The 15,810-nt window shown below is 38.8% G+C and overlaps 1 protein-coding gene across 1 annotated transcript in view; it reads right to left on the reverse strand.

Annotated features, from left to right (window-relative positions):
• The window catches only part of LOC114651175 (von Willebrand factor A domain-containing protein 3B-like), a 257,875-nt gene that overhangs the window by 9,380 nt on the left and 232,685 nt on the right, over positions 1–15,810 (reverse strand). The window contains exons 31-32 of the mRNA XM_028801128.2: positions 10,625–10,744; positions 5,730–5,851 (exon numbers count right to left, since the gene is read on the reverse strand). Coding sequence (XP_028656961.1) covers positions 5,730–5,851; positions 10,625–10,744 — 242 coding nt within the window. The remainder of the gene's footprint in view (positions 1–5,729; positions 5,852–10,624; positions 10,745–15,810) is intronic.

Below are 15,810 nucleotides of genomic sequence, written 5' to 3' on the forward strand. Positions count from 1 at the left end.
CAAAGCAGCAGACATTTTTCTGTAACCTTCCCCAGATTTGTGTCTCGAGATAATCCTGTCTCGGAGGTCTACAGACAATTCCTTTGACTTCATGCTTGGTTTGTGCTCTGACATGAACTGTCAACTGTGGGACCTTATATAGACAGGTGTGTGCCTTTCCAAATCATGTCCAATCAACTGAATTTACCACAGGTGTGCAGAAACATCTCAAGTATGATCAGAGGAAACAGGATGCACCTGAGCTCAATTTTGAGCTTCATGGCAAAGGCGGTGAATAATAATGTACATGTGCTTTCTCAATTTTTTTATTTTTAATAAATTTGCAAAAACCTCAAGTAAACATTTTTCATGTTGTCATTATGGGGTGTTGTGTGTAGAATTCTGAGGAATAAAATTAATTTAATCCATTTTGGAATAAAGCTATAACATAACAAAATGTGGAAAAAGTGATGCGCTGTGAATACTTTCCGGATGCACTGTATACAGTACATTGCCCACTGAGCACCTGTAAATAGCCCTGACCTATTTACCCAAGCAGCGGAAAGATGAACAAGATAGCGAAAGACAGAAGGAATGCCAATACATGTCAAAAATTAAAGCTCAAAGGGTCAGCATAGGAATAAATGAAATACATGTGTATCTGAATCATTGTGAGTTAAGATAGCAACGGAAAAGTCAGGTGACTTGTTGATTGGAGTTTGGTACCCTAAATTCTAATGCTTTAAATAATACTGTATTGTTTACTTAAATAAGATACATTTTCAGAAAAGAAGAATTCACCTTTATGAGTGATAGCAAAACTGCTGATGGAAAGACAGAAGAGTACAATGAAAAGATATTCAAGGAAAATTATTACTTCATTGCCGAAACTGTCTCGAGTCAACAGTTAAGTAATATCTGCATACACCTTGTAAAGTAAACAGAAGTGTGTCATGAAGTGAGGTCCGTGGCATTGGACGTTTTTAGAATATACAGTGCGGTCAAGTTCAGGGCTGGGGGCAGATGGCGGAGCATCTCCAGCGTGTTGATGAGGTGGTTGTCAGAGCCCACATTCACCTGCAGACGGGCACATTGTGGCTGATTGCCTCATTAGCACTGTGTAATTAAACGCCTACACCCATCAATATCTAAAAAAAGGAATTCAAGTGAAATAGGGGAGGTCAGTTGGAAAAGAAACATTAAGGCAAAATTCGGGAGAGCAAGTAAGTGCACAGGAGGAGAGGAGGCAGTGTGGGTGAGCCCCATGACGGAGCAATCAATGTACAGATCTGAACTGGCCTTTTTTCAGCATCACATGCAATGCATTTTTAATCTCAGCAACTGTGCTGGAGCAGGGATGTGGCTAAACCCTCCCAGACATTTTTAAATCACTGCTGGAGTGGCCAAATATGTGGGTCTCGTACAAATCGGGATGGGAGTTGGATAAAGGTGACTGCAACAGTTGGTGTCACCTCCAGCTTGGAGGACCCACTGGGATAAGCTAAGGAGACAGAGAGAGAGGGAGAGGGAGAGGGAGAGGGAGAAAGAGTTGAGTTTTAACCTGCTGCCTAGGAATGTTTTAGAATTGTGATTTTAAAGTATTTATTGCTTGAGTACTGATTTCATTATGAAATATTTATTGCAGACTTTTTACTTAGATCTGAAATTTTATTATTTTGACTTTGATTTAATAAACATGCACTTTTGACAATTGAACCTGGTGGTTGTCTCCAACCATCTTGGTTATAAACTACACATGACGTTGACTCCTGGCAAAATAACTAACTGTTTGAGGAACAGCAATCACAATATGTAATTATAAAATAGACTTATTTACAGAACGGCTAAAACTGCCTTTTAGTGAATAGCAAAAAGATTTATTAAAAAGATAATGGAATAATTTCTAGCTTCAGCATAAAAAAAACTTAATTTTTTTATTTATTTAAATTAAAACCACTAAACAGTGACATGGTATTCAAAATTTATTGACCACTTAATCAACTCAAATAGCACAAAGACTTCTGCATACTAAAATTCATGTTGTAAAGGGTAAACCCACCTAAATACACCCATTGGCCACTGTATTTGGGACACCTTGCTAGTACCTGATTGGATGCCATTTTAACTTCAGAACTGCTGTAATTCTTTGAGGCATAGATTCAAAAACATACTGGAAACATTCCTCATGGATTTTGTTCCATATTGACATGATAGTATCACGCAGTTGCTGCTGATTTGTCAGTTGCACATCCATGATGCAAATCTCCCATTCTGCCACATCCCAAAGGTGCTCTATTGGACTGAGATCTAGTGAATTATGTATAAACACAAAAATGTTGCAAACGTCTTTTTTCACGTTCACTTCGAGATATATAAAAACTAAACTTGGCGTAATGTCACACACATTTTCACGGCAGCCTCAGACCATATGTACGCATGTTTCTGCTCATTTTTGCAAACAGACAAGACCCAGCATCAAAGCGGTGCTACAGTTTCTGTGTGGTTTCCCTTTCTTTTTCATATTTGCATCAATGACATAGGCTTTATCAAATACACTGAAATTAATTGCCTATCTTTTGCGAATTTAAGGCACTCTATTATAATCATTCTGTAACAATATAATGATGCACAGAATGGCCAAACTATTCCAGCTACCTGCTTTAGCATTTTTAGAAGACATTGCAAACAGAAGATTTAGAAGAGAAAACGTTTTTACAGATTATACTGATTTCCTGTCCCATGATGATGACTGGCTTCCAAGTCGATTTAGATTTCCAAGAGCTATCCTCTTGGAGCTGTGTGCTGTTAGAATACTAGGATGCATACTTGATTTCATATTTATGACAAAATGCATTAAAGTATGTATATTATGTTTTACAGATAAATTGTTAATTTAAATAATGTATACTATTAATAATTAAACATGTAGGGGACATGGTGGCGCAGTGTAAGCAATGCTGCCTTGCAGTAAGGGGTCATGTCCCAGGTGTTCCTTGCCTGGAGTTTGTATGTTTTCCTGGTGGGTTTCCTCCATGTGCTTTAGTTTTCTTATAAAGCATTGCAGGTTAGGGAATTTGGTGATGCCAAATTGACTCTACTAGTATACGTGTGTGCTCATATTCACCCTGCAATGAGCTGGCGTCCCATCCAGGGATTGTCCCTGCCTTGTGCTCAATGCTTGCTGGGACTGGAGCAATCCTAGATGGATGGATGAATGGAATAATTAAACATGTATAATGAAGATTTTTCAATCTTCCTTAAAAGTTTTAAGGAATTGCCGTTCAAAGCTTACAGCAGGTTTTACATTTATTACAGATGCTTATTCTGTAGCGATTGGTTAAGTGGACAAAGAAAACGGAAGGACAGGAATTGGTGGTTGTTACATTTGAAAGAGACAGTACTGCTACAATAAATTATTCCGTCCAGGGTCACATCTGTCCCAGCAAGCATCAGGCATGAGGCAGGAACGATCACAGGACAAGCCCCAGATCATCATTACCACTGCACCCACATGTTTAAGACATGCTTTAATGCATTTCATCATAAAAATGATATCAAGTATACATCTTAGCATTCTAAAAATGTTCAGAGAGCTGTAACATCCTGAATTTAATGTATTCTGTGTGGCGATCAGTGCAAGAGAAACCCTGTTTACAAAGCACATAGTGATTAACGACTGGGTCGGGGAACACATAAAATATGAAGCATTTAACATGCTACTTTAATTACGATGGAGTTTGATTTGATTTTAAGATGAAGTTTATGACGTTCTACTTTAATGACAAAATAATCTACGAGGTTGAAGTGGAAATTTCGACTTTAATCTCAACATAGACCTTTTTTTCAGGCAGTGGGCTACAACTCACATTTTCACGTTGACTTGGATATGTGACCACTTCTTTTTTTATTTCAGGCACTGTGGGACTTTCTGAACTTGAACATTTAAGTGCCTCCATCAATTTCCTTTTGTTGCTTATACCACTGCTTAAGCCGCCAAATAGTACATTTTTCCTTGACTTCACTGAGCAGGACCTCCATTTCACATTCATATTTGTACACATGCTTTTGCCATCATCTTTTAAATGAACACTAAAGGGGCTATTTATATTGATTTACATATTCAAATAGGTCTAATTCTGGGAGGAGTTTACATAATTAAAGTACTGTATGATAATTATAAAATTAATATATAAATCATGACGTAAATACACACTGAATCATATATTTAATGTGGAATCAACACAAAGAAATTTAAAAAAACATTAACTTTCAACACCCTTTACATCCTAAAAACAAAGTGCACAAGCCAGTTTTGGAATATGGAAGGCTACATCTTTAAAACAACAAGGTATCTGTCAAGGGAGGTTTAGCATTAGTTCTGCAATGCACAAGCAAGTCAGCATCTGTACTGTGTGCAGTTCTTGTCAAAAGACTGCAAAAAGCATTGGTGCAAGACAAATCCTTGGAAGCAAGGGAATTTGCCATCTTCAGTCTTGAGTGAAGAAAGGTTTGTAGGGACCTAATCCAGTTATTCAGGATTCTCCAAGGAATCAATGAAAATCCAACTGATATCCTCAAATTTCACAAGACGAAAACTAAACAACATGGTTAGAATCTAAAGGAAAGTACATTTACGGCTTAAAATGACAAAAAGTATATTGCATATATGTTATTGAAGAGTCAACCCCTCTAGTGTTAAAGAAAACTGGATGATTTAAATAATGTACTTAAATCAATTATCTACTACCTAACCAAAAAAGTTGCAATATATTTTTTCCTCTTTTAAACTTTTCACTCTTCCTGTCCACTGGTGTTCAGAAACAAACACAAATTTAAGTGGGTTATTCACTGCTTAAATTCTCAATTAAAATTAAAGCCAGCAGATAAAAAGAGGATTATCAGATGTAGGAGTCCCTTTTTAAAAGCTGCAAGAAAACAAATATACTTGATCAATTAGACATCACTGAAAATTATGTTCCTTCTTGGTTCTGCTTACCTAGAATGACATTACAGTGGGTCCAGAAAAATCAAAACTAAATTTAAAAAAGGAAAGCACAAACTGTTCAAAAGAAAGAAAAGCAAGAACAGCTGGCTTAGCTAATCGGGCCTTTGTCTTATCTATCAAGGTTAAGTGGCTTCTCCACTCCCCCTTCTCTTCCTATTTTCAATTTCTGTCTCATTTTCTCTCCAAAATCATGTCCCCCTTCCTCCAGTGACCATTTGCTCAACCAACTTTTAGATTCTAGATTTATTACAGCACTGGCTTATTAAAGAAGTCTTGAAACCCCACCTAAAGTTCAATGACAAGGTTTGGGAATTCCACCTAAATTCTGTTGGTGTTTACTTGGAGGAACTCCATCCTTACACTCACAATCTCAGTATCAAATAGCTCTCCACAGGATCTTCTTAGCTACCTGTTTTCTGGATTTTGAAAACGGAGTTCAACCTTTCCCTGGCAGCACACATCTCCTACTGCCCACCTTTCTAGACTTGTTTGTGTGGCTTCCCACCAGCACTCCAGGATCTATCTGTCCCTCTGTTGCCTTTGAAGTGTTTACTTCATCAGCAATAACAGCCCAGTCTGCTAACACCTACATATATAGATGTTCTTCAGCTACCAGTGTAGGCCTTTTTTCTCTCTCTTGAATCTTCTCTGGCCCATCTCTGTCCAAAGCTAACCTCTCTACCAAGTCCTTTTAAATTGGTCAACCCACTGCATTAGAAATAACCCAAATGAAAAATTTGTTTACCTTTATTTCATTTTTTGCATCATCTGCATCTGTAATTATATCCTCTCTCCAGATCCTTTCAATTTCTCCTTCATCATTTTGTACAAAGTAACTCTGGTCTCCACAGAAATGGATAACAGTACCTAAATGGAAAGGAAAATTCTGTACAGTAATTTTCATGTTTTCAGTTACACATATTTTTCTGTAAAAGAAGAACATCTTCTTAATGTTGCACAATAGTTCTGGTAGACCGTTCTCAGTTGGACTACTGGGCTGGTCATTGTTTGTGCAGAGTTTGCATATTCTCCTAGTGTTTTTCTCCAGTATGGGAAGGGGTGAGGAAATGTTCATGTAGCATCATGACTAAGTCTCTTCTGCTACTTCTTCATTTTGTCTTGTTAAGTGTTAACTGCTTTTGACGTTTACCTGTCCTCTTTTAGATTATTCCTCTGTCTAGTGTTTTTGAGCAGTACAACATTAAAACGTAACAGTCAAATAGCATATGATCTTTACACAAATTGATTAAAAATTATGTTTTTCTACAGTAAGCAACGCAATAGATAACAGAACAGTCCCCTTTTACATACCTTTAATAGCAAATGTGGCTTTTAATCATATTTGTCTGTATTAATCTACAGTGACATAATATTTCATGTTATTGAAATGCTTCAGAATTAAGAGCTGGTCTAAAAGAATGCATTAAAATTGTTACTTTTGTTAATATGGTAATAAGTAGAAGTGGAAGTCCAATAACAACACAAAAAATATCTCCTCAGTTGAAAGGCCAAGTGCAGTTTAAGAAGTAAGATTAGCTCAAAAAAAGTAATGTTCTTAAGGAAAAGCATGAGAAATGCAGAATTTCTACTACTGAATTCCCTGCTAGCTAAATATGGCAGTGCTCCACTTTAAGAGTGTCGATAAGATTTACTGTGGTTTGTTATTACACTGTGACCTACAGTAAGAGCTGTAGCTACACATATCTTCTGATGAAATGAAAGTAAAAGCAATTCTGTTTAATGCATACAAAAATAAAACTCTTTCCTCACCAAAACAAATTTGTGTACAAGAATTGCTAAATGAAACTCCCTGTTAATATATAGTATATAAAGTTCTTTATATGTTACTCTCAGATATAACTGTCAAAATGATATTCCTTATATTTGTAATATTCCTACAGGTGACATAAAGTGTTGTGAGTAATAAAATTTACAGTGTATAAAGTCACAGGGGTAATACTAGTTTTCATACAAAAATGCTTTTTCAAAATGCTGTTCATCATTGTAGCTATACCATACACCAATACACAGTAATTATAAAATAAACTCAGTGCTCACTTCTGACATTGTCCATAAACTATTCTTATTTACTAGTGGGCTCCGCCCCCTGCTCGCTTCGCTTGCCAACCCCTGGCGTTGGGGCATGACAAAGAGTGAGATGTATGAATGAGATATAGAATAGTGTGGAGGTGTGGATGATGCATATAGAAAGCAAAAAATACAGTGTTTGGCAGAGAGTAATGGTTTATTGGAATATTTCTTTGTACACAACATTAGTAGTAAAGATGGTGTCCTATCCTTGAATGAGTCTTCCTTGGCATGGAGCATTTATAAGTTTAACTTTAACGTCAGATGAACGTCGAACACGTGAGAAGGCAACATAAAGTTGTCCATGTCCAAAAACGGGCTCAGAGAGGTAGATGCCAACCTTGTCCATGGTTTGTACTTGTGATTTGTTGATGGTCATGGCAAATGCAGGTTTAATGGGGAACTGTCAGCGTTTCAATGTAAAAGGTAATTCTAGGTCAGAACTCGTAAGGTCAATTCTAGGAATGAGAACAGTATTGTTAGCATGTGATGCTGTAAGAACTGTTGCTTGAATAACATTGTGTGTCATGGTGTTGACGACTAAACGTGTGCCATTGCATAAACCCTGTTTAGTGTTAAGGTTTCTTAATAGCATGACTATTGTTCCGATATTAAGGTTAAGATTGTGTTGTGGTAATGTGGCTGGGTTAATAGTGTTCAAATATTGTAAGGGGAAATTAAGATGGTCATTGTCGTCATCAGAGTCAACTCTGTCAGAGCTTAGAAAGAGCCGTGCCTCTCCAGGAAGTAATGAAATGACCTGGTTATTAATGTGATCAACATTAATATTTTTTGGACATAATATAGTGCGTTGTGTTAAAAGAGGTATTTGGTCCAATGAGATTGCTGTTCCAAATATCTCTGTAACTAAGTCGTCGCAGATAAAGGATTGGGGAATTGTAATAATATCTGGGTGAAGTCCATCTGTATTGATGAGTGTACCATTTCCCAGTTGTAATAGCCAATTGTTATATTCTGGATCTGGACATCGCATGTTTTGTACTAACTGTATTGTTTGAAAGCAATGCCAATTGTCTGCGTATTTGAAGGTGGACTGAACAATAGCTGAGCGCATGGCATGTGGAACAATAGCCAAGCATTGTCTAAAATCACCTCCTAATAAAAGTACTTTTCCTCCAAAGGGAATATTATTATTCATCAACGTTTGTAGAAGTTTATCAATGGTGTTGAGTAAGTGACTGGATGCCATTGTACATTCATCAATAATTAACAGTTTCGCAAGACGGATGTCATATTTGTCCACATATGTGAAAGCAGTATGGGCCATTGCCTTTTGTTGGCCTGATATGTACTCCGGTAGATGCAAAAGCAAATGAACTATTGTAGGATCTAATGCAGTTCATAAAGTTTTTACTTTCAGGCACATCGTTAGTTAGAAGCTTCTGTAGATATTCAGGATATGAATGTAAAGGAGGCAGTCTAATCTGACCCTTTTGACAACAACGTGTAAATTCATTATTTGTATTGCCAGTTGTTTCTTCAGGGAAGTTAAGTTAATGACAATGATTGCAAATGACATTCATTAATCCCAATGAATTTTCCTCAATAGTGCACTCATTATTGAACGCGTTGTCAGCCAAGTGGCGCAAGCGTTTAGCAGGTGTCTGGCGTTGATGTCCGCGACGGGCAGGTTTTGCTTGTGGCGTTTGAGAGGCGCGTTGTTGCATGTCCAGTATTTGGGACGCGCTATTTTGGAGGTGTAATCGATTCGCCTGTGCTGTGCGAAAAGTCCGTTTCAGTCTACGTCGTGCATTGTTTGTATCGAGCCTTGTCCGTTTTTGTATGTCGGTCAGTTGAGCTTTCTGTTTTTGGAGCCTTGCTTGCTTGTTTTCTGGCAGTTCATATGCGCGTTGTAGACGTCTGCGTTCATTTATTCTGTCTCTTCGCTCCAGTTTTTGTATGTCTGAGACGCGAGGTCTTTCGGTTTGAACTCATGCCTGTTTCGATGCAGCACTTTGAGACGCGTGCTGTATGCGTCTACGTTCATTGTGTCTGTCCATTTGGGCACGTCTCTGTAACGGGGTTAGTTGAGCTTTGCGTTTTTGGAGCCGAGACATTTTTTCTCCCGGAGTTTCAGAAGCGCGTTGTAGGCGCCGCCGTGTATTTTGTTGTTTCATGCGGGTTCGTGTGTTTGGTCCCGTTATCCGAGCCGAATCGTTTTGTACCCGTGAGCGTGTATTCATGACTTGTTTGTTCCTCAGCGTGCGAAATATGGATAAGTAATAAGGAGGATCGCACTCACTGTTAATATGGAGCCTTTTCTGCAGTTGAATGGTTAATAGTGGTTTATTGTAACGAGATCCACCTATGCTGCATAGTGTGAAGGTGTTGAGATGACGTATGTTTAATATGGACGGTTCCTTTAGAAATGGGGCTTTGGGTGTGTTTGTGTGCCAGGGGCTTGTTGAATCGTCCTCTTTGTGTGTGTCCCGTCCGGTGCTTGTGGGGGGGTGGGTGCTTGCAGGTGGGCGCGAGCGGCTTCTTTTTTTTTTGTGTGCTAGTTTCGTGTGCAATGGGTTTCGTGCGGCGCTGTGTGCGTTGCCTGCGTTTGACCCCTTTTTTCTGTGCTCACTCCTTTTTTCTGTGGTCGCGGCCGCCTCTCGTGGCACCTCATTTCTTGGGGCGCCTGCGCAGTACGTCTTTTTGCGGCTACGGCCCATGGCCGGATGTCCCTGCGTCCATCCGGTTTAGCATTCTCGGTTAGTAATATGGATAAGGGTAGCATTAATTTTAAAAATATGCTAATTTTACCCATTTCAGTACTTACTTTCTCCATTATAGTTTTGAGAGAAGGTTGGCTCCAGCAACAGGTACAAGGCAGAAACTAACCGTGAATGGTGGGCCAGTCCACCTCAAGACCCACTGGTGCACACACCCACTCCCTCAGTAGAGTACCATCAGTAATTAAACTGGAGTGCACCCATTTCAAATGTGGGACAAAACTGAAAGATCTGCAAAACACTCACACAGACACTGAGAGAAATTGTAACCTCCACACAGGCAGTGACCAGGCCAGGAATTAAACCCTCTGGTCTATGAAGCTGTGAGGCAGCAGGTAAATATATAAAATCGACATTAATAAAAGGACAAGTGTCAGTGTATCTGTGTGTCGGTCTAGTATCTATGTCTCTGTCATATGCCAGTTGGTGTGGGATTCGTAAGACAAGTGCTAATGTTTGTAATACAGCATCTGTTAGGAGTGAAAAATGCAATGTATTTTATTACTACAAAAATTACAAAATACATTCCAAATGTTAGCACTGATTATGCAGAGGCCTACGTTGAATTCTTAGATTTCAACTTGTCTGATGGGTAGCACATATTAGTCCACATAGTTTTAAAATCCATTAATCCATAAATAATAAATCCATAAATAATAAATCCATTCATTCATCCTTCGTCCCCAGTTATCTCATAGAGTGCTGCAGGGCAAAGTCAGGAGCAGAAAATATTTATTATTTAACAAGTATTTCATATCAAAATGGAGAGGGTGGAATATCACACATATGATCAGAAATAATTTTTGCTCACCTGGATAGTACCATCCATTATACAGCCAGCGGCAAATTGCTTTCTCACCAGGCATTAGCTTTGAAAGATTGTCTCTGGAATGCCGTACATATTCAGGTAAATCTTCAGCAGAAAGATAATCTATCAATGGAAATATTAAAAAAAATACATTATTACTCTGCTTGTAGAAAGCAAATATGTTGGAAAATGTACAATTATTTCCAAAGACAGATTTATGAGAGAGCTGGTACAGCAAATGACTCTTTCAATAAAACCATTTGAAATGCTAATAAATATCAGTGACGGTTCATTCATTCAAGTTTATGCTGAAGTTATATAATGGGTCTACAACATACTTTTAAACAGTCTAAAAATAATTACGAATAGTAGAGTACTCTTTATGAAAATTATTGACAGACTGGTAATTTTACTGTTCCCTTGTTGAACAACATCCTGAGGGTATGCGGGATCCCCTCAAGGTTGCTGGATATCATGGCCGGCCTGTACACTGGTACTGTGAGTGCTGAGATGAGTGGAGGCAGGACCTCTGCGCTTTTCCCAGTTGATTCTGGGGTTTGTCAGGGGTGTGTTCTTGCTCCTACCTCTTGGGCAAGGTCGTGGGGTCCAGCGGCTGTTGGTGTTAGGCATCTGTTGGTGAAGAAAGATTCACAGATCTTGACTTTGCTGACGATGCTGTGATCTTCGCAGAGTCAATGGTAGCTCGAGAGAGTGAGTGAGGACTCTGAGTGTCTGGGCTTGCGATTGTCCTGGATAAAAAACCAAGATCCAGGCCTTTAATGACCTCTTGGGCACAGTCATCAGCAGTGTGTCTGTTTGCGGACAGAGTGTTGACCTTGTTGAGAGGTTTATTTACCTTGGCAGTGACATTCATGTCTCTGGTGAGTCTTCCTATGAAGTCAGTAGACGGATTGGAAGGGCATGTGGGCCATTAGGTCGCTGAAAAGGGGTATGTGGCGCTCCCGATATTTATGCAAAAGGACGAAGGTTCAAGTCTTTAGAGTCCTGGTGCTTCCTGTCTTGCTATATGGTTGCGAGACATGGACGCTAACCAGTGACCTGAGACGAAGACTGGACTCCTTTGGTATTGTCTCTCTGGAAAATCCTTGGGTACCGTTGGTTTGACTTTGTGTCGAATGAGTAATTGCTCATGGAGACCCGAATGAGGCACATTACCTGCATTATGAGGGAGCGTCAGTTACGGCACTACGGCCATGTGGCGCATTTCCCCGAGGGTGATCCGGCTCGTAAGATCCTCATTGTTGGGGACCCAAGTGGCTGGACCAGGCCAACGGGTCGCCCACATAGTAACTCCTGGCTGCGGCAAATAGAGGGTCATTTCCGGAAAGTGGGACTGGATCGCGTGTCTGCCTAGGGAGTTGCAAACCGGGATCCTGAGTTGTTTCGTTGTGTAGTGGGTGCGGCAATGCACTGTACCAGTGCATGCTCCCTGACTTGACTTGACTTGACTTGTTGAAGAATGTTTTTAAATATAATGAAAAGGAGTGATGTGCTGCATGCTGGTCAAATACACTGGTAAGAATTTCACAGAGTGCCGCACATTGTGCGATTACTACAACTACTAATGAATTAGATTTGGTTAAAGAGTCCCAACATACTGTTCAAGCAGGGATACTTTTCTAACAGTTGCCCTCTCTACTTAACATAAAAACTTTTAAAGTCAGTCAACTGGACACACTAAAAATGAATATAATTCACATTAAAAATCTGTTCCAAAGCTGAAAATTTAACCTAGGTGACACATTATTGTAACAAAAGAACAAATTTCATTATTGAATGTGAATATATATACAGTAATCCCTCGCTATATCGCGCTTCGCCTTTCGCGGCTTCACTCCATGGCGGATTTTATATGTAAGCATATTTAAATATATATCGCGGATTTTTTGCTGGTTCGCGGATTTCTGCGGACAATGGGTCTTTTAATTTCAGGTACATGCTTCCTCAGTTGGTTTGCCCAGTTGATTTCATACAAGGGACGCTATTGGCAGATGGCTGAGAAGCTACCCAACTTACTTTTCTCTCTCTCTTGCGCTGACTTTCTCTGATCCTGACGTAGGGGGTGTGAGCAGGGGGGCTGTTCGCACACCTAGACGATATGGACGCTCGTCTAAAAATGCTGAAAGATTATCTTCACATTGCTACCTTCTGTGTGCAGCTGCTTCGTGAAGCGACATGCTGCACGGTGCTTCGCATACTTAAAAGCTCGAAGGGCACGTATTGATTTTTGATTGAAAAACAAACTCTGTCTCTCTCTATCTCTCTCTCTCTCTCTTTGTCTGCTCCTGACGGAGGGGGTGTGAGCTGCCGCCCTCAACAGCTTTGTGCCGCGGTGCTTCGCATACTTAAAAGCCAAACAGACCTATTGATTTGTTTGCTTTTCTCTATCTCTCTGACATGCTCTGCTCCTGACACGCACTCCTTTGAAGAGGAAGATATGTTTGCATTCTTTTAATTGTGAGACGGAACTGTCATCTCTGTCTTGTCATGGAGCACAGTTTAAACTTTTGAAAAAGTAGACAAATGTTTGTTTGCAGTATTTGAATAACGTTCCTGTCTCTCTACAACCTCCTGTGTTTCTGCGCAAATCTGTGACCCAAGCATGACAATATAAAAATAACCATATAAACATATGGTTTCTACTTCGCGGATTTTCTTATTTCGCGGGTGGCTCTGGAACTCAACCCCCGCGATGGAGGAGGGATTACTGTACAGAAATGTAAAAATATATCCACATTATTAAAATATTATTACAATTTCTAGAATTACTGCTGATAATTACTGTGCACATATAAAATAAATTCAGTTTAGTTCGATTATCCACCTACTACAAAATCAAAACCAAATTAGACATTATATGGGTCTGAGTCACAGAAATGCTAAGCAAACCAGGTCCAACTCATTTTGCTCATTTTGACACTGATTTGACATAGAAAATTATTTAAAGCAATCATTATTATAAAATACTGTATTTGTTTAAGGGAACATTTAATGTATTTGGTTAACTGAATAACTACTTGTATTGTAGGCATTAACATTCAAGCAAAGAGCTTCCAGACCCCAGAATAATTGAACTCAACACAAAACACATTTTGCAGACTCTTTTAGTCATTTTTAAAGTACAATCAAGGAAAGATTCAATCTAATCCCAGGCAGCGGCTGGCAGAAGTACTTCACTGGAAACTGTAGTAGGTGATTCAGACACCATTGCTGACTCACTTGGTGAGCTATGAGCAAGAGCCTTCACCTGATAGAGCACCGGTCATGAAAATTTGAACACAATTGTTCTGTGCACTTGTTATAACATGCTCTATCACTTATCAACCCACATATTCAAAAATAAACTCATGAAGAGCTGGAAGCAATCTTAGCAGCGTTATACACAAAGCAAACCAGTTCTTCAGAGGCCTCACTTATGCTGATATGTGTGTTTAGGACAAATCACGCTTCATTCTAGTCGGTCATGGCCAGGGTTCATCAGTTCATTGACTGTGGTGTTTTTTATTCTTTTATTTATTTATTTTAATTCAAAAAGCGCTTAACACTGATTGTTGATTAGGAAATCAATGGTGACATGCAGGTGGACAACAGTGCTGGCTTTTTCAAAAAGCAAGGCTATGTAGTGATAAAAAAGTGTAGTGTGATCAGTTTATCTCAGATTTATTGTCCCAAGTGCCACATCCACAGATCAGCTAAAGCGATCAGCAACACTGTGTCATATTTTTCCCTGCTTCTAAATGCACTGGTTCCTCTTGCTCTTCTAATCACATTCAATTCACAAAGAGGGGATTTAAAAAGGTAAACTGGCCCCCAAGGCCATAAAGGTTAAGAAACAGTGCTCTAAGCTAAATGCTGTAATCCAGCAAAACAATGAAAATGTTATACTGAAGTGGTTGAGATTAAAAATGCAGCAGTTGCTACCTTTGATGACCTGGCCTTTTTATTGCTGGTCTTATTTAAATTTTGTGAGCACTGATGAAATCATCTGGAAGAGCACATCTTTGCACAAAGTTGTAGATAAGATGATGGGATTGCAGAGTTATATATATTAAATACCTTTCTTACTGGATCAGTGGCATGAAATTGACTGCACCCACAGGTACAGCGACTGGCAAGCACTTGCTAAACATCTTCTTCGACCTTTGCCAAACTTTTCTCCTTTCACTTCATTTGTATAAATGGCTTTCATTTGCTTAAACCAACACACCCCATTTCATAGTGCGATCTCTGTCAGTGCTACGACGAAACTGAGGATGTGGTGTTTTAGAATGACTCAGTCACTAGAGCAATATTAATGACAAATATCAACAGATAAAAAAAAACTGTAGCCTCATTTTGTTTTTGCAGCAGTGCCACCAAATTTCAATCAAATCCCCCAAGATATTTGTGAGATTTGGGGTTATTTAGTTTTTAAATTCTGTTTTTTTTTACTCCTAAATATTAATATATAGAAATGTCCTTTCTTAGTGGATACCTACTGCCCTAGATGTACCATCCTGCAAAATTTCAGCGTTTTACTTAAAGGGGAAAAATGTTTTTGTTATTCAACAAAATGTTGATGACTATGACCCTAACTAAAACCCAAAGTAGCAGGACTGAAAAGTCATGATAGCTGCTATAAAATAATGGCCACTTTAAAAAGATTACTCATGACAATAAAATAATCAAAATTACAAAAATATACAATCGGCGCATAAAAGCTTGGTTATAAAGTTAAGCCTTTACGTACATTTTAAAAACAGTAACTGTAAATAACTGTCAAACGCAGAGAGTTAGGCAGTCTCAGATCTTGGAACGGCATTGTTAAATGCTCGGTCACGCAGTGGTTTGAGAATAATGTGGGGGACAACAGGTGATATTTCATCAGATGACCATAGTAGCTGTCTAAAGTAAGACCATATAATTTGAAATAGCAAAAAATGTTTGTAATATGCAAAAATAAAGTTGTTTTTTTTTGTTTTCTTTATATGTAACGTGCTGCACCTTTAAGAAAACAAAGAAGAGCCATTGTGAAAACAAAGGATTAGACCTGACATGAACCTTTGATCAACATCCTCAGGCAATCTTTATTACTTATATAATGCATGTACTTAGAACTATTTAAACAGGTTGTATAGAATATTATAGCTTACTGTTTAGTTGTTTTTGCTCCACTGAATGATAATCCA

Source organism: Erpetoichthys calabaricus, chromosome 4, assembly GCF_900747795.2.
Source record: "Erpetoichthys calabaricus chromosome 4, fErpCal1.3, whole genome shotgun sequence".
NCBI lineage: Eukaryota > Metazoa > Chordata > Cladistia > Polypteriformes > Polypteridae > Erpetoichthys > Erpetoichthys calabaricus.